This window comes from Stegodyphus dumicola, chromosome 1 (genome assembly GCF_044657685.1).
Source record: "Stegodyphus dumicola isolate Sdum_Otavi_A_Nest chromosome 1, ASM4465768v1".
NCBI lineage: Eukaryota > Metazoa > Arthropoda > Arachnida > Araneae > Eresidae > Stegodyphus > Stegodyphus dumicola.
Window position 1 is genome coordinate 9,033,214 of NC_140768.1, and position 22,733 is coordinate 9,055,946.

Genomic DNA, 22,733 nt, shown 5'->3' on the forward strand with positions numbered 1-22,733 from the left:
TACTCTCAAAGAAAAGCTATCTATGTCAATCTATTTTGAAATCCATATAGTTTTATATAAATCTATGCTCATTTTACGTATCAATCTAAAGTTTTACAATAGTTTAATGATTTACCATTTCAATCAGTTCAGTTCTAAATGGACTGATAACTGAACATCAGTTCAGTTCCAAACGGAGTACCTTACAAGCAGATGTCATTGGTTAGTCACAGGCTTTGCATCATCTCAATAGCAACAATTTTCACCTTTTAAAAACTGTTCACATTATTTAAATTACATGTGAAAAAAATAATTTCCCACAACATACAACATGTATGCTCAAAAACATATACAGATTATATCAAGTAAAAAATACATCAGTTCAAACCAAATGTTCTTTAAATATCACACCAAGGAAAATGAATCTAGTATTTGCTGGTGCACAAACTGCATATTTATCTCATTTATTTAAATGTTTATTTTTCTTTTGTCAAAATTATTCAAAAAACTTCCCTTTTTTCATTTTCAAAGTTTTCTAAATTTAACTTTCTTCAAACTTTTCATATTTGTAAAAATTGTTCTAGTTTAATCAGCGATTTAAATTCAAAACCATATGTGGTGATACTAAAGGAACTTGTTTTCATTACTCGCCAACTGAGTGTCCGAATCTCTAGCTGTAACTGTTGTCATTCCTTGGTCACGAGCTTTCCTCGGAGGGTGTTCGCCCACGTAGTGGTAGAGTTACTGCAATACAAAATTTCCCAGCATCCAAAACTGTCCAGGAGTTGCGCCATTTTCTGGCCATGTTAAACTTTTAGCGGCACTTCCTCCTTCATGCAGCTGCAAAGCAGGCACCTTTGCATACATATTTAATCAGCAGCAAAAAAGAAAGATATGTGGCCAATTATTTGGTTGGGCAAAATTTGCACAGCCTTTGTACAGTGTGCAAAAAAAGCGGGGGACAGTTCCATATCTCCTGGTCTAATCGGCCAATTGACAAAGTTCAAATTGCGTTTTTCGTGTGTCGAAAGCGTAACTTAGGATATATATTAAATTTATATATAGCACTATTCTAACATAGGTATTTTGACACAAAATCGGACTTTTTCTGAAATGACATACCAATTTTTTTACATATTTAGATTATACGACTCAAAATATGCCAGACTGCAAAGTTTTGTAAAAATCGTACGAGTAGTTTTTAAAAAATTAGCTCTCAAAATTTTAGCTCCTCAATGTTAATTGAAGTTGGCATATATTTATTAATATCTCTTTCTATTCTTCCTTTCCCATTACGAAACTTAGGTTCATTCCAAATAAAATTCAGCCATTTTTTGTGTTTTACTTTTAAATAATTTTTATAAATTTTTCGAAAAAAATTTTGAATTATAACATATAAAATTTTTACTATCATCTTAACGCAGGTGTAGTTTTAAGCAAACCTGAAAAAAATTAGAGTTTTTTATTCAAAATTCTTTAAGATATACATGAATTTACATATTTTCACGTATTGAAATTTGGCATCTTTTTTTGAGCGATAATAACGCCAAATGTGGTTTATGGATTTTTGTTACAGTGAATTGCCACAGCTATTTTTAACCTTAAATTTCAAATAAATTTTTACGGAGAATTAATTATATGAAATTTTTCCCTCAGTGATGCATAATAAATATTTATTAATACTCTATGAAAAGCTATTTTTTTAAATTTTTTGACGGAATTGTTGTCGGAACTAGGATTTAGAAGATAAGTCAAATTGAATATTTCGATAATCAAATAAATTCAAGGTTGAATTTTCAATATTTTATTTTTGGAGAGAGGGGATATTTTTTCAGTTTTGGTCCATTATCCTAAGTATATTTGCATCAATTCTTTATTTTTTCCATAAAAGCAAAAATCTTACGCATGGTATACATATAACGCATAATTTCAAATTAAAATTTAATAATATACAGGGTGGTTATAATTACAGTTCCACTTTGAAATGGTCATAAAATGAAAAGTACTGGACCAAATGTTATCAAACTTGGTAATCGTGTAAAGGAGGTCATGGGTCGGTTATTTTCCACGAAAAAAGAAAGTTTGAAACCTCACCACCAGTGGGAAATGGCGCTGTATGCAATATTGTTAAACGAAATAAGGGTTGAAATCTAACTTAACCTTTTGTTACACGGGTTTAACATGTTTTATACCCTTAACCGCTTGCCTGATTATCCTGAGTTGTCTCGGGTTCGTATATATTGCAGTTAATTATCATCCCGAGAAAACTCGTGCGAAGCAGAATTTGTTAGTACTGTTTCATTTATCACGGTTTTACTCGATCTGGAGGAAATGAAAGGAAATATTTAGCTTCGATTGGCAGTTTGCCAAATTTTGTTGGTTGCGCAGTTCTTTTGGAGGGACTGGTCCCGTGTTTCCCTATTGTATAGTATACGTTGGCTTGTGGATTAGTAATGTATAAAGAAGGATGCATGCGTTGGAAAAAAATAAAATAATGGCGATGATGGAAGATAGTGAAAGCGATAATTTTTCAGATAGTGATTATGAAAAGGTGGGGGGAAAAAAATCAAATCCAACGAGACAGTGTACTCTATGCTCCCATGAAAGAGATTCCAGCGGTAAGCCAGTAAGAAAAGAGACCAGATACCAGTGTAGAACGTCAGGTATCACTCTGTGTTGTCCCTTGTTTCAAAAACTATCATACAAAGATTAATATTTAACTTTTTTCGTTTGCCCGAGATAACTCGGGATAGTAAACTAATATTAAAAATAAATGCTTTTACACCTTCAAAAAATTAAAAATTCAACTTAAAACCTACATATTTTGATTTGTTTTGTTTTGTTGTATTTAATAATAAAATAAAAAAAAAATGTGATGATTTTTTGCAATTTTTTTAAAAATATTTGTAAGAGAAGCTTTGAACTAAGCAAATTACCAATTAAAGACGTTAAAGTCGATCAAAGTCGAGTGCGCCATCTGTGTAAGGGAGAAATTCCTCCGTGAAAGCCACGAATTTAAGGTTAGAAAATGTGAGATCGCAAATCAATCACAAAAGTGCGTACAATCTGGAAATCGTTTTCTTACAGATCGCTAATTTGTAATTTTTTAAACCTGAATTCGACCCTAAAACATGAAGATACTGATTCAAAACGCTTTAATCAATTTGGGTCAAAGAAATTCCTCATGTTATCTACTCAGTTCCATTGCATTCTCCTACTGCATTCCATTGTATAGCAGTCATTCCACACAGCTAGTTTCATAAATGGATCATTTTTCTTTGAAGAGCAGTTGACAGCTGGACCACTGCGACTGCAGCTCGCTTAGAGTCAATGTTAAAATGTTTCGTGATACATGAACTGCAGTAATGTGGTTTTATGCAGGGCTGGGCCTCACCTCACATATGTCAACATTCCACAAATGAACGTCTTATAGGCCGACACTTCCCCACTTCTTGGCCACCTCGGTCACCAGACCTCATCTCCTGTGACTTTTGGCTATGGGGTTATCTCAAAAGCACTGTTTATGGTGATAATCTAAACAATTTCGCAGAAATGAAAAATGTGATACACTGACATGTCCGTAACATTCCTCCTGATATGCTAAGAGCTGCTGTTGAGAATGCAGTAACAGGATATAACTTGCTTTCGGAAAATGCTGGACGCTACATTAAAGTGGAACTTTAATTATAACCACAATGTAAATTAAACTTTAAAAGTTTAACAGTTTGGTTCAAGTTCCAGCTTTAAATATATATATATATATATATATATATATAAATCTTTATATTAATTCTCATAGAAAGAATATTTTAAGAAGCTAATTTTTTTCTCGCGTTATAGATTGTACCAAAAAAAAAAAAAAAAAAAAAAAAAAAAAAAAAAAAAAAAAAGCCATTATCTTTAATATGATTTAGATAGTTTCAGCCGATATAAGAATTGGGTCACTCAGTGGTACAGAATAAACACTGCTAAACTGTTTTATTTCCTTGCCATTTAGCAAAAAATCTTTTAATTAACATATTTATCATTTGGACTTTGCTTTAAACTTTATTTATAGTTAAAATGCCTATAAAATGAAAAGCTGTCTTCAACTGAAACGCAGTTGATGCAATTGATATTTAAAAAAAAAAAAAAAAAAAAATTGACAAGAATGCAAAATTTATGGAAGTGTAACAATCGAAAAATCTTAATTTTCTTGTGGTGAGCACTGAAAATAAATGTAGAAGGAAGAAATGTAGAGAGAAAACGAAGCAAAAATTTGAAGGGGATTTTGGCTGTTAGAAATACCAAGGTATTTTGAAAAGTTGGATGCTTTTGAATATATTTTCAGACTACTTCAAGGAATTTGAGTTTTCAAAGAGAAAAAGGATGTGTACACTAGCAAATACCATTAACTGAGCTTGTGCTAATGGAAAAGACAAAGACGGTATCATTGCAGATTAAAGTGAAGAGCGACTGGTTTTCGACTATATGTTTTTATACATTTAAATTACATTATAGAACATCATATAATCATAAACAGAAAATCCCATGATTTCTTAGTCAAATTATTTGAATATTCATGAATTTATCCAGTGATGTATGTGGATGTCACCTAAACATGTTTTCCCTCTTGATGAAACCAGTCTTTACTTTCATCTCATACCTTAAAATGCTTAGCCTCTAAAGACTGATAAAGGGTCAAACCAAGTACTGATGAAATGGATTGAATTGCATTATTAAGTTATGGCAAAGCAGGGCTATCTGCCTTAAAAGGCCTTCGTGAAGAACTTTCTAAGGGAAACCAGCTGGCATACATGTTACAATGAGAAAACTACAAAAATGCCCAAGCAACCATCCCATTTTCGAACCCCGGAGTGAACTACCAGTGCTCATGGACTTTAGCGTTCGGCCGTTGCTGGCTTTATGGAATGGAAGGCGATAACTTTATTTAAAATGAATGCCAGAAATACCAAGATGTTTCGAAAAGTTGGATGCTTTTTAATATACTTGCAGAATGAAGAAAAAGAGCAAGCCGTTAAGAAGAAAAAATAAATTTTTGCATGAAATTTAGTTTTTTTTTTTTAAATTTAAAACTTTTTAATCTTATGATTCTTGCGATTTCAAAAATAAAATATTTGACTAAAATATGAATAACATTTTAAGAAACTAAATGTAGAATGATAAAATTGTGTAAAGCAATGAGACGTGTCCAATTCGGCCATAGGTGTGGTTTTGCAACAGCTTTTAGAAGGAGCATAGAAGCTACTGGCATTTTTCTCAAAAAAGTTTTCTGTAGCACAATCAAAATATAACACTTATAATCGTGAACTTCTAAGTGCATATGAGGCAATTAAACATTTTCCTCATATGGAGGAAGATCGAGCATTTTCTATTTATAACAACCAAGCCTCTGATTTTCGCCTTCCAACAAAAGCCTGACGGGGCCTTCCCCAGGCAAATGCGTCACTTCGATTACATAGTGCAGTTTACAACTGATATTAGGCATGTTGAAGGCTCTCAAAATATGGTTACTGATGCTTTGTCTAGAATTGGTTCAATTGCCTTCAACAACAGATTTCTCTGCCATTGCAAAGTGTCAGAAACAAGATTCAGAATTACAGAATCTTTTATCTGACAAGGCTTCGCATGGACTTAATTTATTACCTATGCAGCTGGAACCAAATCTTTCACTATACTGCGATGTGAAGGAGAATGTGGTGCGGCCATACACTCGACTGAAATTTCGACTTAGTATTTTTAGCAGCCTTCACAATTTATCTCATCCTGGCGTCAATGCTTCCCACAGGTTAATTCAACATTTTGTGTGGCCTGGCATGCAGAAGGACATCGCTGTATGGGTTAGAGCATGTGCAGATTGTCAAAGGTAAAAAATCCAGAGACATACTCGAACTCCATTGCGACACTTTGAGTTACGATCTGCTTTAGCCATATCCTTACCACCCTCACAAGGTTATACATACCTCCTTATATGTATTGAGAGGAACACATGCTGGCCAAAGGCTATCCCTATTGTGGATATGTTGGCTGACACAGTGTCCAAAACATTTTTTTCCATGTGGATCTCACAGTTTGGAGTACCCGAGTGCATTACCACGGATCAGGGACGACAGTTCATGTCTCAATTATTTACTGCATTAACGAAATTCTTACGAACTAGAAAGATCCGCACATCACTGTACCATTCAAATTCCAATGGACTTGTCGAGAGATTTCATTGCTCTCTTAAACAGGCCATTAGATGCCATACTTATGTTCACTGGGTTGATGTTCTTACCACAGTGCTCTTAGGATTAAGAATGGCTCTTAAAGAGGACCTGGGTTCTTCCAGTGTTGAAATGATCTATGGTGTCAATTCATATTTATCTGAAGATTTTATAAACCCTCAAAACAAAACAAAACAAAAAAAAGCAGTGTCAAACCTTAACGTGTTTCTCAGACAATTGCATGAAGCCATGGCTGCATTAGCTCCTACACCCACAAGTGTACATTCTTGTACACTGACCTGTGTTTATTCTCAAACACCTCGCTAAACCATCAGTATTTTTAAAGTGTTATGCTTCAAAAAAAGTCTTTGGAGCTATTTATATGGGCTCACATCTGGTTCTAGGTTGCACATCCAAGACCTATCATATACTTATCGGTAACAAAGAGACAGTGGTGAGCATTCATCGTCTTAAACTGGCCTTTATTTTTGTGCCAGAAACTGTCAAGACCAATACTGCAATACGCCTCCTTCAAAGTCACCTACACCTTCACCCCATGTGTCTACAGTTCCAGTTGCCACTGCATCATCACCTGTGCCTCGATTTCGGAAGCAAGATGTTCCTCAGCATACATGTTCTGGACGTAGGGTCAGATTTAACTGTCGGTTACTTTAATTTCGTTGACACTGGAGGGGGAGTACTGTGGCGATACTAAAGGAATTTGTTTCCATTACTCGCCAACCGCGTGCCCGGATCTCCAGCTGTAACTGTAATGGAGATTTTCGGGATGCGCTAAAATCACTTTACGCTCTGTCGCCGTCGTGCTCGATCGTATTTGTGAACCTATGCAAATATCTTCAATGTTAATGTAATGATTAGTTATGTGGTAATTATTGTAATTAAATGCTTATTATTTAAATTCAACCATTTGAAATCTATGTGTGTTAATCTATCATATCATACTGTGAAACCTAGCCAGGCCTCTACACATATTAATTGTCACATTCCGCACACAGCAACACATATTTCTTTTATTCTAGCATCATATAGAGCTTAATCTAATTCCATATTCCATCCTGAAATTTTTTTGCATCCAAGCATCTTTCATTAATTGAAGGCTTTAGATTTTCATAAAAATTATCAGTTATACACATTATAAATTAAATATATTTAATATGTAAATTACATTATTGAAAAAAATATATACATTGACTTCCAAAGCCAACAGTCATCAGTGAGACACAGTGCAGTAAATTTAGTTTGATTATTAAATTAAAATTAAACCCGATATTACAGGTTACTTTAAGACCATTGTTACAAGAGACCTAAAGACAATAGTTACTGGTGTGATACAGTGCATATCATGCAGTAACAAGAAGACATAAGGATAATAAATGCATGATAGCATAATATAATGCCTCTTAAAATTTTAGAGTTTTCTACCATCAAAACTCATTGATGAGCAGTAAGGAAAGATGATTTTGTACCAAGGCCTATATATGGCATTTCAATTCAAATTGCAAGAAAATTGGCTCAACAGAATTCATAAAATTTCAACCAAACAATAAATCAGAAAAACCAATCTAAACAAAATTATATAGCAGCATTAGTAAAAAATACTATTAACTTTCTGTAAGGCAATCTCATAAATGAAAGATATTGATTACAACACAAAATTATTACACGCATAAATCAATAAATATATTACCTTATTCAGTATCAGAATGGATTTTTTATGCTTGAATTCATTTAGAACTTCTAAAATATCTCCATTGATTTTGTTATTAGTCCACCTGTTAGAAATGTCTATGACAACAGCAACTGCGGGAATCAATGTGTGTATAAAATTCAGAATGAAAATGTTAACAGAATGAAATTCAGTATCAACAAATTTAAATATATTTAGCATTTTGTTCACACAAAATATAATACTCACTTAGATGAGCGTCTCTAATAGATTTTAATGGGTCCATAATGAAAGATGGCTCTAATTTATGCCTACAATAATTTCATATCAAATGAATATTTTTATCCACAAAAAACATAATACTAATACAGAATTAAATTCTGAACATCAATTTATACATTAAGAAAATGTGCTTACTTTATTGTTTGTTCTGCTGAAACAAAACCAGGTGTGTCAAGGAATACCTATTTAAGAAACATAATGAATTTAATATAAAAAATTTTTTTAAAAATTTAATGAATTATTTAAGAAGAATTAAAAATAATAATTATATTTGAACTGAAGGAGAAAAAAATTTAAAGAAACGCTTAATTCACTGAAAAAAAAAAAGGCTGATTTTTAATCACAGAATACTTATTTGTAGAAGAAATATAATGAATAAGCAATATGTATTATTGACATCATAAACACCTACTGTGAATTCTTTCAAAAATTTCTCCAGCATTACATTAACGTCCTTTGATTCAATTTCAAAAATAGAATTTTTTAATGTACTTAACTGAAATATTTTAAATTTTATTTTATACAGTACAAAGTCCGTAATACGGACTAGTCGGGATTCGAGATTAGGGGTTACTTTTCTGAAAATTCAAGTATTTCAAATTTCGACTATGCGTAATGTATGCTTTACGCATGCGCGTGTTGAAAGAAATGTTTGATAAAGAAATAAATATTAAGCTTTTTTTTTTTTTTTTTTTTTTTTTTTTTTTTGTAAATTTTGATACCCTTTAGATCATAATTGCTCTTTATTTCATAAATTACAGTTTCATATTTTTAATTTTATAATTTTTGCATGCCATCGTACCAGATTTAAATTGATGATCTATAATCCGGAAAAACCAATAATCCGAAATCGCCGTAGTACCGACGAGTCTGGATTAAAGACTTTTGACTGTATTAAAAAAACTTGATCTGCTTAATTGAATTAGATATTTCCAATTCCCCCCCCAATTAACTTATTAAATGTTTTTAAATCAGAAAGTATAATAAATATTTTACACAAAAATTAATATACAATGAAACCTCGAGATACAAGTTTAATTCATTCCAGCATTGAGCTCCTATAGCGAATTTCTCGTATCTAGAAACAAACTTCCCCATTGAAAAGAATGGAAATCCAGTTAATCCATTCTGCACCCCCAAAAATATCAGCATATTTTTTTTTTCTAATAAATAACATTGGTAAATAACGTAACCGTAGTTGACCTCATAACAGCTTCCGACACCGAATCGTCTTTTAACTGCTTTTTATTAATCCACACCAACAACAGCTTCTCAACATTTTCTAGGAGTTTTGAATGGTACTTGGAAGTAACTACTTTGGGCTATTTCAAATTTTTTCTTCAGAATAAAGCAGATCGTCGAAGCCGAACAGCTATAAGTCTTCGCCAATTCTGTCATTCTTACACCACACTTATGTTTATCAATGATTTCTTTCTTAATTTCAATGACCATGGCTTAAATTCTTTTTCTTTGCAGCACTACCTGAGGGAACAATCGTCTTGGGAGGCATCGTGAAATGATTATTTTCACGTTAAATGAAAAAAAAAAAAAAAGACTCAGGGGATTTCCTAAGTCGAGACGGATTGGGAAATAGTGCCACACATAGCAACAGCGTGGCTCATTGCTTGAGTCAATACTCTTATTTAGAGACAAATTTTTCACTCAAATTTATCTCAAATTTTTAGTATATAGAGGTGCTTGAATCTCGAGATTCCACTGTAAAAGGTTAGGTTAAGTTAGGTTATTTGAAAATTTATAAAGCACAGAAGAGCTATCTGCCTAAGGGACGGGTTGCCTTCATGGAAGACTTTAAAAGGGAAACTGCTCATATTCAGGTTATACACAGGAAAAACCATGAAAACTAACAATACAGTCAACTTGCTCACTCAGGTTCGAAAGACTTATATCTAATGATCTTAACTGCACAGTCATTGGTAGGATAAATTAATATCATAACAATTAGACATGATATAAATAACATATAGTTTCATCAAATAAATAGTATCAAATTACAATGAAATAGTTTGGCAGCTTTTTAGGAATAGTAACTTACAAAGTCATTTTAATCACTTAAATATAAACTTACATACACATACATATTCATAAATAAAAAACTAATCTCCCTCCAAAAATTAGAAACAGGTTTGCCGTAATGTTTCTTATATAACCACAAATAAACAATAGGAGTAAATATAACCATGAGAATGGCATATAAATCTGCAATACCACGAGAATGACATTTACAGAGTCTGTACATATTTTTGCACACGGAAATTAAGTACTTTTAAGGACCATTAATGAAAAAAATTAAGGATCTAAGAGTTCATGGGAACTGAATAAATTCAATTAAAAATATTATTAATGCCCGAATTTCACTATTGTAATACCATCTTAAAAATAAAATAGATCCTTAAGTAGTATGCCTTATTACTAAACATGAATTAAATAGCATAATTAGTAATAAGTTTGAGAATAAAATAAACTTTACACAATTTATCAAGTAGCATTAGATATTTTATACTGATAAAAGTTGGACATATTTGAAAGAAGATAAGTGACATTTATATTTTACTAACAGTTAGTTTTATGTTAATTTTTTTTATGTCTCAGTTTGTCACATACTTGGTCAGTCTAGAGGTTTAGTTAACAGTATGTCGATTTTAAGCCAAATGGAATAGGTTAAAATGAGAAGTAAGATCTAGTGATGGGCAACTTCAGTACTTTCTTGTACCCGATACGAGAGTAACAGGTACAGACAAGTACCCGGTACAAAATACCCGTTACTCAAGTAACCGTTACTTTGAAAAGTACCGAAAACCGATTTCAAGTACCGAGTACACAAGTAACGATTTGGAGTACCGAAAAAACGAAATACCGGAGTAACGGTTTGCTGTACCGGAGTACCCTAGTAACGGTTTGCTGTACCGGTGTACCCTAGTAACGATTTGGAGTACCGGAGTACCCTAGTAATGATTTGGAGTACCGAAGTGCCCTAGTAACGATTTGGAGTGCCGAAATATGCAGCTAACGATTTTGCGCACTGAAGGAACTCTGCCACGCCACCACGTGTTTGATTTTATCTGTACGGAGTAAGATTTTGAATATCAGAAAACATGTCAACTACGGAAGTGTCTGAGGAGCAGGAGAGCGCGGCGGGTTGTTTCTGGTGTTGGGTTTGTGTAGATTGTCTTTGATGGCCAGTTGGGGTTGGGAGGATTGGCGCGGGAAGTGGATGGAAGGAAACATTTTCGCTTTCGGTTGTGTCTTGTGTGCAGGTGCAGTAAAATCGATGGGTGCTCTATCAATTTCGTGAAAGACATCATATTTTGATTAAAATAAAAGTGTTTAAAATCAGCAGATTGAATTTTGAAGTTATTTTAAAATTACCAAAATTTGAAGGTATTTTCTTAATTGGGGCAAAAGCAACTTTCATGTGATTTTTTTTTTTTTTTTTTTTTTGGTATAACGCATATTTCGCAACAACAAAGATAACACATTAATTTATTATTGCCAATTAAATCATGCTTAATTCTTTCTGGAATTTTTTCGAGGAAATAAGTGTTTAAGATTTACTTCGTATTTTTTAATATAGATATTTTGAGTTTTTATGTATTTTTGCCTTCTCGCGAAGTGAGAACTGAATTAATTAAATGAGAAATACTTTATCGTCTGTGAAAAACTGTTTCTTTTTTGTTTTGTTTGCTTAATTTCTTTTATACATCATTCTAGCTTTATTATGGTATTTGAATAGAACATGTGGCAACGATTAGACAATTCTATTCTTTAAATGATATAAATTTTGTGCATTATGAGTTATAATATGAACGAAATATATAAGTTAACTGTTATATAATTATTGGATTATATAACAGTTAACTTAGTTTCCATTATATAATTATTATATAAGTTAACTGTAATATAATTATTAATACTGTTAAGTGAATCTAGCGCCAGAGTGTCGCTATGGTAAACAAATACTAGAGTGAATTTTAAAGAACGCATTTATTCTATTGTGGTTTATGCGCTGTCGGCGAAATAGATTTAATTCAATAAGTTTAAATGAAATGCACGAAAGAATGCGTATAATTTAATATTCCGTACAAGGAAGTCATGTGGTGTACATATCAGATTTTTATATTATGCTACGATGTTTAAAAAAAAAAAGGCAAAAAATTCTCAGATCTCGGAATTAAATATTTTCTATAGAAACTGACCTTAAAATCGTTAAAATTTTGATAAGTCATCAAATTTAGAACCATTTAATAAAAGAATTTATATCCTCAAAGCGAAAAATTGTTTAAGAACTCTTTATTAGAAAAAACAAATTTCGAAATGTTTCACTTCTTGCTTAGAAACTTGAGTATCCCATCATTTATATTAGAAATAGAAACACATTATAACCCATGAAGCCATTCAAAAGAAAACCATATATGTCAGTGAATCGCCAAAAATATTCCTCCAAAATGCTAATTCACACTCAAAATGGCAGTCGTAAAAACAGACAGAAAATTCAGATGATTAAAATTAAGGACCTTCTGCTGATTTTGGCCAAAATTAAGGACTTTTAAAGACCAAAAATCAATTCCAAAAACTTAAGGACCATACAAACCCTGTTGTACTCATCACTAATACCAAATTTTATAAATAAAAATATCAATCAATTCATTAATCATGAATGATTTCCAGTGCATCATTTGTTACACAAATATTTAATATTATTCCAAAAAAAAAAAAAGGTTTCAAAACTTACAATTTGTTTATTCCCTTCTATTAAAACTGCAGCCGCTTTTTTTCTCGTCGTATGCACCTTTCTGGAAACAGCGCAAATCTATTTGATAACATAATAAAAACTGATGTGAATATCTGATACAATGCAAAAGCAAAAATACAAGAACATTTTCAAATACATGTTTATTTATTTAATAACATTAATAGCAAATTCCTAAAAAGAATTATTTTTTAAATAATATTATAATCTTGCATACTTTACTTTTGGCTAGAAATTAAAGAAAATTGATTCTTGTGTATAAATCAGATGATTTTTTTCAACCAACTTCATACACATATTTCTACGTACAACTTTACTGAACTGTTTGTTAAGTTTAGGGAGTAGCTTACAAATCAGTTCAAAAGGATTTACGAATAATTTGATCTAAAAAATGACATTACAGATTATGAGTTCCCAATGGGATTGGTTAAAGGGGTTAATCATGATCAAGGTATTGATAGTCAAATATCCACAAACAGTTGATTCAGATATCAAAATACCATTGATGATTTAAAAAAATTGCTACTGTTCTGTCATCAATATTGGATCCAGAAATGTATGCATGGATGCATGTGCTTCGATTTTGTGTCAAAATACCTATATTAAACCAATGCTACATATAAATCTAATACATATCACAAGTCGCACTTTCGAGACATGAAAAATGTAAGTTGAATTTCGTCAATTGGCCCTATAGAACTGTCTCTTTTGTTTTTTTGCAATATACATTCTAACATGCACATACATTCATACATTTCTGAATCCAGTCTTGATAACAGAACAATACCACAAAATTATTAATATAATTCATAATTAATTGTATACTTATACAAAGCTATATCATGTAGTAAAGAAGAAGTCATATTATATATAATACATTAAATTATTTTATACATTTTAAAAATCAATAATATCAACAACTGTATTCTTTTCCTTTTAAAAAACACAATAAGTAGCTTTGGACGATATCAAATATCACCAATACTCATATGCATCCTTTTTTGCAATACAATTATTGCTAAAAATAGGATGTATCTTGGAGTCAATAGCATCTTGGAATAGAAAAAAAAAAAAAAAAAAAAAAAAAATCTGAATTATTAATTGTTCCAAAGAAATTTAGCTTCTAAATAGCTAATCTTGATAGATGTAATATAGTTGTTAATAAAGCAATAAATGATAATAAAGCAATAATGTTAATAAAGTCAATTATAACATAATAAAAGCATTTTAATTTTTATATATACATCCTATATTGAAATATCATTTGATAAATAAGAAAGTAAAGTTCTTCACTTACATTGCAGAAAATGTATCCCCCTGCATAGAGGACAAGAAGAAACCTAATTGTAATAAATTAAATATCTTGCATTTTACATCATAGTAGAGCTTGCTAAAGGTTGCTTCTAGTTCTTTCAGTTCTTTACGTCTGTTGATTTTTGAGGTATGATGATATCTATAGACTTTAAGAGGTTAAGATAAAAAATCTTGACGTAGCAAAATAAAATCTATAGCTATCACCATGCACTACGATGTAAAATGCAAGATCTTTAGGTTTCTCCTCCTCCTCTATTGGGGGGAGGGGGGACGAAGAACTTTACTTTCTTTGTTATCAAATGTTACTTCAATACAGGATGTATAGATAAAAACTAAAACATTTTTATCCCCCCCCCCAAAAAATACATAAATCACACTTTCTTCAGCAAAATTAAACAACAAATTATATTTTCTCTTTAAAAAAAGAATGCAGGCATTTACTTTTTTGAATCTGTTTTATGTTTCTAACAGTTAATTTATATAGATATTTTATGCAGTTAAAATGAAAAATTATGGAAAAACATTTTGAAAGTTTATAAATAGCCTTAAACTTTAAATAATAGTGTTAATAAATATATAGAATTAAATCATAGAATACAGAATGATATAAAATTAAAACTTATTGTGAAGACAGTGTCATAAAAGTTTTATATAGATTATAGTTTTATATAAATTATCAAAATTTACATTTTTAATTAACTAAAAATATATATATAATTCTGTACAATTCTGAAAGCTTTAATATTTGCCTCATGATTTTGAAATTATGTTTTTTTAATAAGACTGCTCTAAGCAGTAGCAGATTTTAGACAAGAACCAATGCACTTAAAATAAAACCCTAAAACATACAAATGTTCATGCACCCTAATATGTTCTATTACACATTAAAACTTATAGTAGTTGATTTTCTGATGTGGTAGTACATGTGTTATTTATAGAATTAAATAAACAACTAATTTCTTATTCAGTAATCTGATATGAAAGAAGTTTAAAAGCCATTAAATACATGTCAGCAAAACACAAAGTAATTAATTGTTGCATGAGAAAGTGACTGTTTCAACAAATACCAATGCTGTTTAATGCATAGTTGTAAACCTGCATATTTTTTTTCAATTCCCCACTTCCAAAAACATATTTGTAAAATAATCATGACATTTAAAACTTCCGATCAAACAAAATAAAAATTTGTAAATACCTTCCATTTCACAAGACTATTTGTCAAAGTAGATTTCCCAACATTTGGTTCACCTAAAATAGATACTTTCAGAATATGGGGATCTTCAGGTTGAAAAGGCTCTAAACCCCTCAATTTCTTGTATTCTTCTATAAAAAAAAAATAATAATAATGACATTATTAAGAAAAAAGCAAATTACAGTACTGACATTTTAACATTAATATCAGTTGATATTCAAGTATATTTCCATTTCACTAAAATAAAGAATAACTAGGCAGAGAAATTAAACACCCTGATTTGCCCATTAATTAATAAATGAGCTAAGTTTAATAATTAACTTAACTCATCTATTCCGTTGAAATTTTAAATACAGGACACCACTTGGCACTACGTATAAATTTTGGTACAAAATCTAACCAGAGATAGGAATGGGAACACTGAATACATGCAGATTTGTGAAAAGAATAGTTGTTTTATTAAATGCAAAATAAACACAAATATAGGAATACATCATTAAATATGCACGCAGTTATTCCAGTCAACAGATATACTGTTTCATTTCTTGCTACAACTCGAATTTCTACCAGTGTAAGCTCGACATTAGAAGCAAATAAACCAAAAAGCTGTCTGAAAAGGAATAAGCAGACCTCTGATTCAGCTTCTGCTTTGTGCACCATTTTTTTCTCATTGCACAGTCATCCTCTATAATACCATTTCAGTTCAGTAATAGTAAATTATAATTTCATGTATTGTTATTCAAATGAAGTATTTCAGTATGAATTTTATATTAAAAGAATTTACAATTTTATTAAAAAAGAGAGAGAAAACTAAATGAACAAAAGTGTAAAAAAACTGCATTTTTTTTTTATTTTTTATTATTTATTTATACAGATAATCGCAGACAGAATTTTGTTTATGTGAAGAAAACATGACCATTTATTTTTTTCTTCTTAGATATATAATTATGAAATCTGGCAATCACTATTTTCATAAATAATTTGCTCTTTCATTGTCTCCCTGGACTTTAGCAATAGACAAGCTAACTAGAGCATTATTAATAAAAAAAATTGCAATAATTTCTTCCATGATAATGGTTGTAATTGGAAAGATTTAAATACTATATGTGTAAAAAGAATTTTGACACGCGGCAGATATGAAAGAGGATTCTATTTACAAAATTAATTGTGCCCTCTTTAGCCTCAGCAATTAATTTTTTTTTAGCCATTCCTAGACATGTCACTTGTTAGCTACCATAGATCGAACCCCCAATCATTTGCTTTTTCTGAAGTAAAATATCTTCTCCTACTTACAATTTCCAAGCCCCTTGCACATTCAGGTGTTAGTTTAGGACCAGAGAATGCTTGAATGTCTAACAAAATATTGCAGTCTTTTACACTGTTTATTGTACAATTCACTGACATTCCAAATCTGCCACTTTGATAAATGAAATTAATATTCTGAGACATACTGCTGTTTCCCACAGTTATCCTTGCGGATTGAAGCCTTCATTATCTTCAACTTTTAGAACAATCATTTTAATTCTATCTGCCTGTCATTTAACTCTACATTCAATCTTTTACTTGGTAAATGCTTCAAATAATATGATTTTCAGATTACTTTAAACCTGTCAAAGTCAAATTCTCAGTTGTATAAGACCAAATACTAGATCTTCATTTTTGGGCATTTTAAAATTCCTTATGAATGTAAGCTTACATATATATGACTCCTTTTAAAATTCAGGGAAATATCAGTACATATGACACATGAAATTAAAAAAAGACATTCAATAGCTTCTCTTGTTATTTCAATTTTCGGAGGCTAAAATTTTTGTTTACATAACTCTATCCTTTAATTTTTCATTTCATAAAATGTTCTGAAATCTTTTTGTAGAATAAATCTTGTCAGTGATGTAACTTCCATTTCATTTCTGTCAAAGGTACAGAGAAGCCATGTTAAAAATATGATCGTTTTTCTTCTGCTTAAGATATCAATGTATTTATTAAAACTCTTACCTTGTCAAGATATCTTCTTTCTTCATTTCTTATCCAAAGCACATACGGAATATTTTGATGAATTGAAGTTTAAAGTAAAAGCTAAATTGTCTGGAATATTCCGGAAATGATAAATTCAAAATAATTGAGCACATTAAAAAATGGCAGTTCATAGAAGAAAAGCCAACTGAATGGGGGGAAAAAAAATTCCAGTCTAAAATTATAAATTTAATTTACGTGAGATTTAGAAATACACAAGCCACATTTCAGGCATAAATGCCAAAGTAACACAAATGCTGAAATATCATATTAGTTTAAAAAATTCCACCAACATTGAAAATTGGGGAGATCTCACCAAATGTCAGTCAGTTTCAGCAGAAATTTGGAGGAGCTTTTTATTTAGTTAAACAGCATATAAAACTTACAGGTAAAACATATAAAGAACTTGAATCACTTGTCACAATTTTTCATATTGCACAGCCAGTGCTTATCCATTTCCACAGAAGTTACACTTTTTTTTATGCAAGGATCCTGTAAATTTGAAAATTACTCTGCTCTCTATCGCCTCTTGTTCCATCAAGTCAGCCCCAAATTTTAATAATTTTTTTCAAAATGTAATTGAAACACAAATAAACAGCAGTTAATTTATATTGTTTTTTAAAAAAAGGAAACCAACTTATCGAGAATTAATCGGGTTTAAATAAAGTGTTATGCCGCACTTATCAGTTACTGGCAATAAATCCCACTGTTTAGTGACAGTTTTTGTTTGATTCAAATCGCAGTCCTAGTCATGTTTCATAATGGAGTTTACAAATCTTTTCTGCTTAATTTTCCATTAAGGTTAGCAGTTAAGCATACCTTTCATTCCCACCAGCACTAGTTCTAAAAAGGTTAATCTTACTTTTCACAATCTCCAGGGGGTCGACATAGAGAACTTTGTAAAGCTACTTGTTAGGATCTGTACCTAGGCAGTCTCAGCCACAGGACTATACAAATTATGAATCTAATAGTTTTAGAGGCCCTGGAAAGATCACTTATTGGTCAGCTTGTGGGTCTGGCACATCCTAGAGCTCAACGCTCTAGTAGCCTGGGGTGGAATATTACCTGGTGGTGGCACTATGGGTATGCTGGGTAATGTTCTTGGGCAACGGACAGCCTGTGTGACTGACTCTTAGGAAACCCTTGACAATGACCAGTGTCGCAAAAGTAACGCGTCTCTCTCTCCAAGGTGCGAGGGAAGAGGTTGAACCCCTGTGCCTGGTTCTTGCTACTTGTTAGGATCTTGTTAAAGCTACTTGTTAGGATCTGTACCTAGGCAGTCTCAGCCACAGGACTATACAAATTATGAATCTAATAGTTTTAGAGGCCCTGGAAAGATCACTTATTGGTCAGCTTGTGGGTCTGGCACATCCTAGAGCTCAACGCTCTAGTAGCCTGGGGTGGAATATTACCTGGTGGTGGCACTATGGGTATGCTGGGTAATGTTCTTTGGCAACGGACAGCCTGTGTGACTGACTCTTAGGAAACCCTTGACAATGACCAGTGTCGCAAAAGTAACGCGTCTCTCTCTCCAAGGTGCGAGGGAAGAGGTTGAACCCCTGTGCCTGGTTCTGTGGGGCGAGGGAACTCATAGTGTCATTCAGTTGACAGAGTGAGTTATGTTATTTTTCACAACGTGAAATGTGCGAATCACATGAGAAAGTAAATCAGTTGGTGAGAGTTTTAACACCACATCCTTGTTCTTTCGACCAAGAAAAACAAATTCAGAACTACATTTCTACCCCATACACTAACATAACAAAATACTTTGGCAGATCTGGACGAATTTGCTATGAATGTGCAATCAGCTACATACACATATTTTTTTTTTTACTTTCCGTTTATTCCATCCCAACATAAAATTGAAAAAAAAAATGAAAGGTTTCAGATTTTAAATTACGTCCAAAGGGGCTTTTTTTTTTTAACATTTTGTGTGTTACCTTTATTTATTACATAGCATGTTCTTTGAGCTTAAACCATAAAATTCAGTTCAACAGCAATATCGCAAAACAATTTTAAAATGAGCATATCTTTATAATTTTCAATACACAGTCTCACGCGCTGGAGATAAAAATGTTTTTTTTCTGTACAACGTTGCCATGGCTCACTTTGAAATCCTTGAGTTTGTTAATTAAAAATTCGTTGAAGTGTTACAAAATATGAAATTGATAATAAAACAAATTCCATATTTGGGCTTCCACATGCCCATATATTTGCAGTAGGATTACCTCATTCAAAATTCAATGGCTCGATGTACCGCTGTTTTATCACAATGCGAGAAATATACATACATTTATGCAGATTTTTCATTTTTTAATTTCTTCAAATATAATACAGGACTCTAACATTGGGTGGCAGCAGTTTGAAGGGCATTCATAGTGAACCAACGTAAAATCGCAAAACAAAAACAATAGTTCTTCAGGGGCCCTTTGGACTAATAATAATAATATTCATGAACAAAGCATTATATTATATTGCCAAAATAGTTATATGGCTATCCAGGTATGCCTTTAGTATGTCTGTTTTCCTCAATGCATAATTCAAAATGGAAGAGATAACAGTGAAAAAAAATTGGATTTTTGAAAACAGGCAAATGTTTTATTACCAATGCTTCTTGCTTTTTGAATTTTTTAATCAGCTGCTCTTTAAATGGAAGTCTTAGAGTGACACTATTTTGAAAATGCTTTTACACAAATGTTTAATAAAAAATTAATCACCAACAAGTTTGAGAAGTCACCAAGTTTTTTTGGGGGGGTGTAGAACCAGACAGTACCAGTAGCAATCTCGTAACATCTCAACACTTGCAAATTTGAATGAGTTGGAATTCTTGAACCTAGCGCAATGGAGTTCTTTTTGGCTAGTGGTAAAGAATTCTATTCGTAATAAACCAACCTGAAACAGGTAAATGTTTTATTACCATACCAGTCCCACTCATGTGATGCTGCACTTCTTACTGGTGTTAATAGATCGCGACACGAGCAAACAACTCCTCTGGGGCTTTGAGGACAAATGACGAGCTACGTCACATGCTCCACCCCACAACCTAATTACGACATACATGCCAATAAAACGGGGTTCTTCTCATATGCATCATAGATGCTTGGGGGAGGTGTGTGTAGTGATCTCGAGAACATCTCAACGCTCGTAAATTTGAACAAGTTGGAATTCTTGAACCTAACATAATGAAGCTCCTTTGCGGTAGTGGTAAAGAATTCTACTCGTAATAAACCGACCCAAGTCTGGGTCCCGCTCATGTGATGCTGCACTTCTCACTGGTGTTAACAGATGGCGACATGAGCAAGCAACTATCGAGGCTTCACCAAAACATTTGTTCGTTACATACCTGTTTTTACTCCTATTTGTACTGATTACAGTAAACCTTCACTAAAATAAGCTTGCACAACATGATTTTGGGTATATGCAGTATCTAAATTGTCCCCATTTAATTTGTCCAATTCAAGAATACTGGTATACTGCATAGCATCAGCTGCATTATGACAGTATGCTTTAATAATTGGTTTTAAAATCTTTTCAGTAAAAAAGAAAAGCATTGCTTAGAATAGTAAAATTTCAGCTTTAAATTTCTGCTAATTCTTGACAATGGTTAATTTGGAAGACGAGTGAATTTGTTACTTTCGTTTTGGGATTCTGTAACGGTTTCATTAGAAATGTCCCTACTTGCATTGTCCGAACTTTTGAGCTTATTTAATTCCTTCAACGTTTTCTTTCCTCTAAACTGCGACACTTGAATTTTCTCTTCATATTCCAAAACAGATGAGATTTTAAGTTCAAATTCGTCCGCTTCGACTTTTAATTCTCATTCTATTTCAGCGTCCAAATTACTCAAGGATTTTGATTTTTTGCTTAACAGGTCTAAAATTTCTTCTAACACATTTACATTTATACTACTATCATCTTTACTCAGTTCAGTTTCAATTTTCTTTAATATCGTGTAAACTGCAGTCCTCAAGACCTTTCGTTTTTATTTCAGTTTAGCAATAAGATCTTCCATACTATACCAAAATAGAAAATACAAGCTTACCTTGGCTATCTTCGCAGAAAGTGCTATCCAAAATTAAAAAACACAAATTTTTAAATTGGCCAAAAGTTCGTGAAGCTGATGCACCATGTTGCGAAAGGGGTTTTAAATTCTAACGCGAAACTTCTACCATATCTAAAATCTTTTTATATGAAGAACATTATATCTATATCTATAATTGATCTATATTTGACAAGGTTAAGTTAAACATTTATTTACAATATGTACAGTTAATTAATTAGTTACTTAATCAACATATGGAAAATTCTACAAATCAAAGGATATGGCTTAATGCGCCATTCCTGTCTAGCATCTAACTTCTACTTCAGGTGAGGGTGCTGCTATCGCTGTATGACAGCATATACTGCAAGTTCCAAAGGTTTATATATATATATATATAAATGAAATATTTTGCTTCTTAACTCACATTCAAAATATGAGCTTGTAGAACTTGCCAGTAAATGGAAGACACTGTAGTAGAATATCTGCAAGAAGACAGAATTTTGCTGAAAACTGTCTAAAGAGAACAATTGGAAAATGCATTTCCTCAATAGCTGTTATCGCCGAAAATCGTACAAAACCATGTTTCCACAATTAACTGATTTTTTTTTTAAGCAAAAACAGATCACTGTGTATTTTGGGAGAAGAATAGTGAAAAAATATTACACAAAGATTTGAAAAAAAAAAATGTAAATGTTTTATTTTTTTAATGCATCACATAATCCTTATTCAATAATTCAAATTTGCATTTCAAATTGCTAAAGTATGCTTTCCTCTGATATGTTGATAATATTTACCGACTTACCACAAATATCAACAATTTGGGAAACTTTCTAAAATAGAGGCACAAGAACTGCCATCTTAAACCATATAAGTAACTTTTACCATTTCATCTGTAATAAATCAAAAATCGCTAAACTGCACAAAGGTGGTTGCATTAATATGCAAGTACTGCAAGAAAATATTCATATGGCAACCCATAATATTATCAAAAAAAGCATCACAGGTATATGTATGTAATAATCATACTTTTTCGCAGAAGATGAAAATAATTTACTTTCAGGTATGGCCGGAAAACTGCTGCATTAGATGACTGGGCATTTCGGCAAAATGGATGATCGCATGCATTTTGTAGAAGCATGACCAGCTTGATAGTTAAACATTATTTGGTACTTTTCCGTTTCACCGGCGCAAATCTCGCCAAGCAGACTTTGTTGGTGACAGCATATAGTATACACATAAAAAATGTTAAC

General features: G+C 31.9%; 1 protein-coding gene across 1 annotated transcript in view; it reads right to left on the reverse strand.

Annotated features, from left to right (window-relative positions):
* The window catches only part of LOC118183976 (GTPase Era, mitochondrial), a 48,837-nt gene that overhangs the window by 16,572 nt on the left and 9,532 nt on the right, over nucleotides 1-22,733 (reverse strand). Inside the window, exons 3-7 of the mRNA XM_035353603.2 lie at nucleotides 15,432-15,559; nucleotides 12,905-12,982; nucleotides 8,290-8,336; nucleotides 8,122-8,183; nucleotides 7,894-8,006 (exon numbers count right to left, since the gene is read on the reverse strand). Of these exons, the coding sequence (XP_035209494.1) occupies nucleotides 7,894-8,006; nucleotides 8,122-8,183; nucleotides 8,290-8,336; nucleotides 12,905-12,982; nucleotides 15,432-15,559 (428 nt within the window). The remainder of the gene's footprint in view (nucleotides 1-7,893; nucleotides 8,007-8,121; nucleotides 8,184-8,289; nucleotides 8,337-12,904; nucleotides 12,983-15,431; nucleotides 15,560-22,733) is intronic.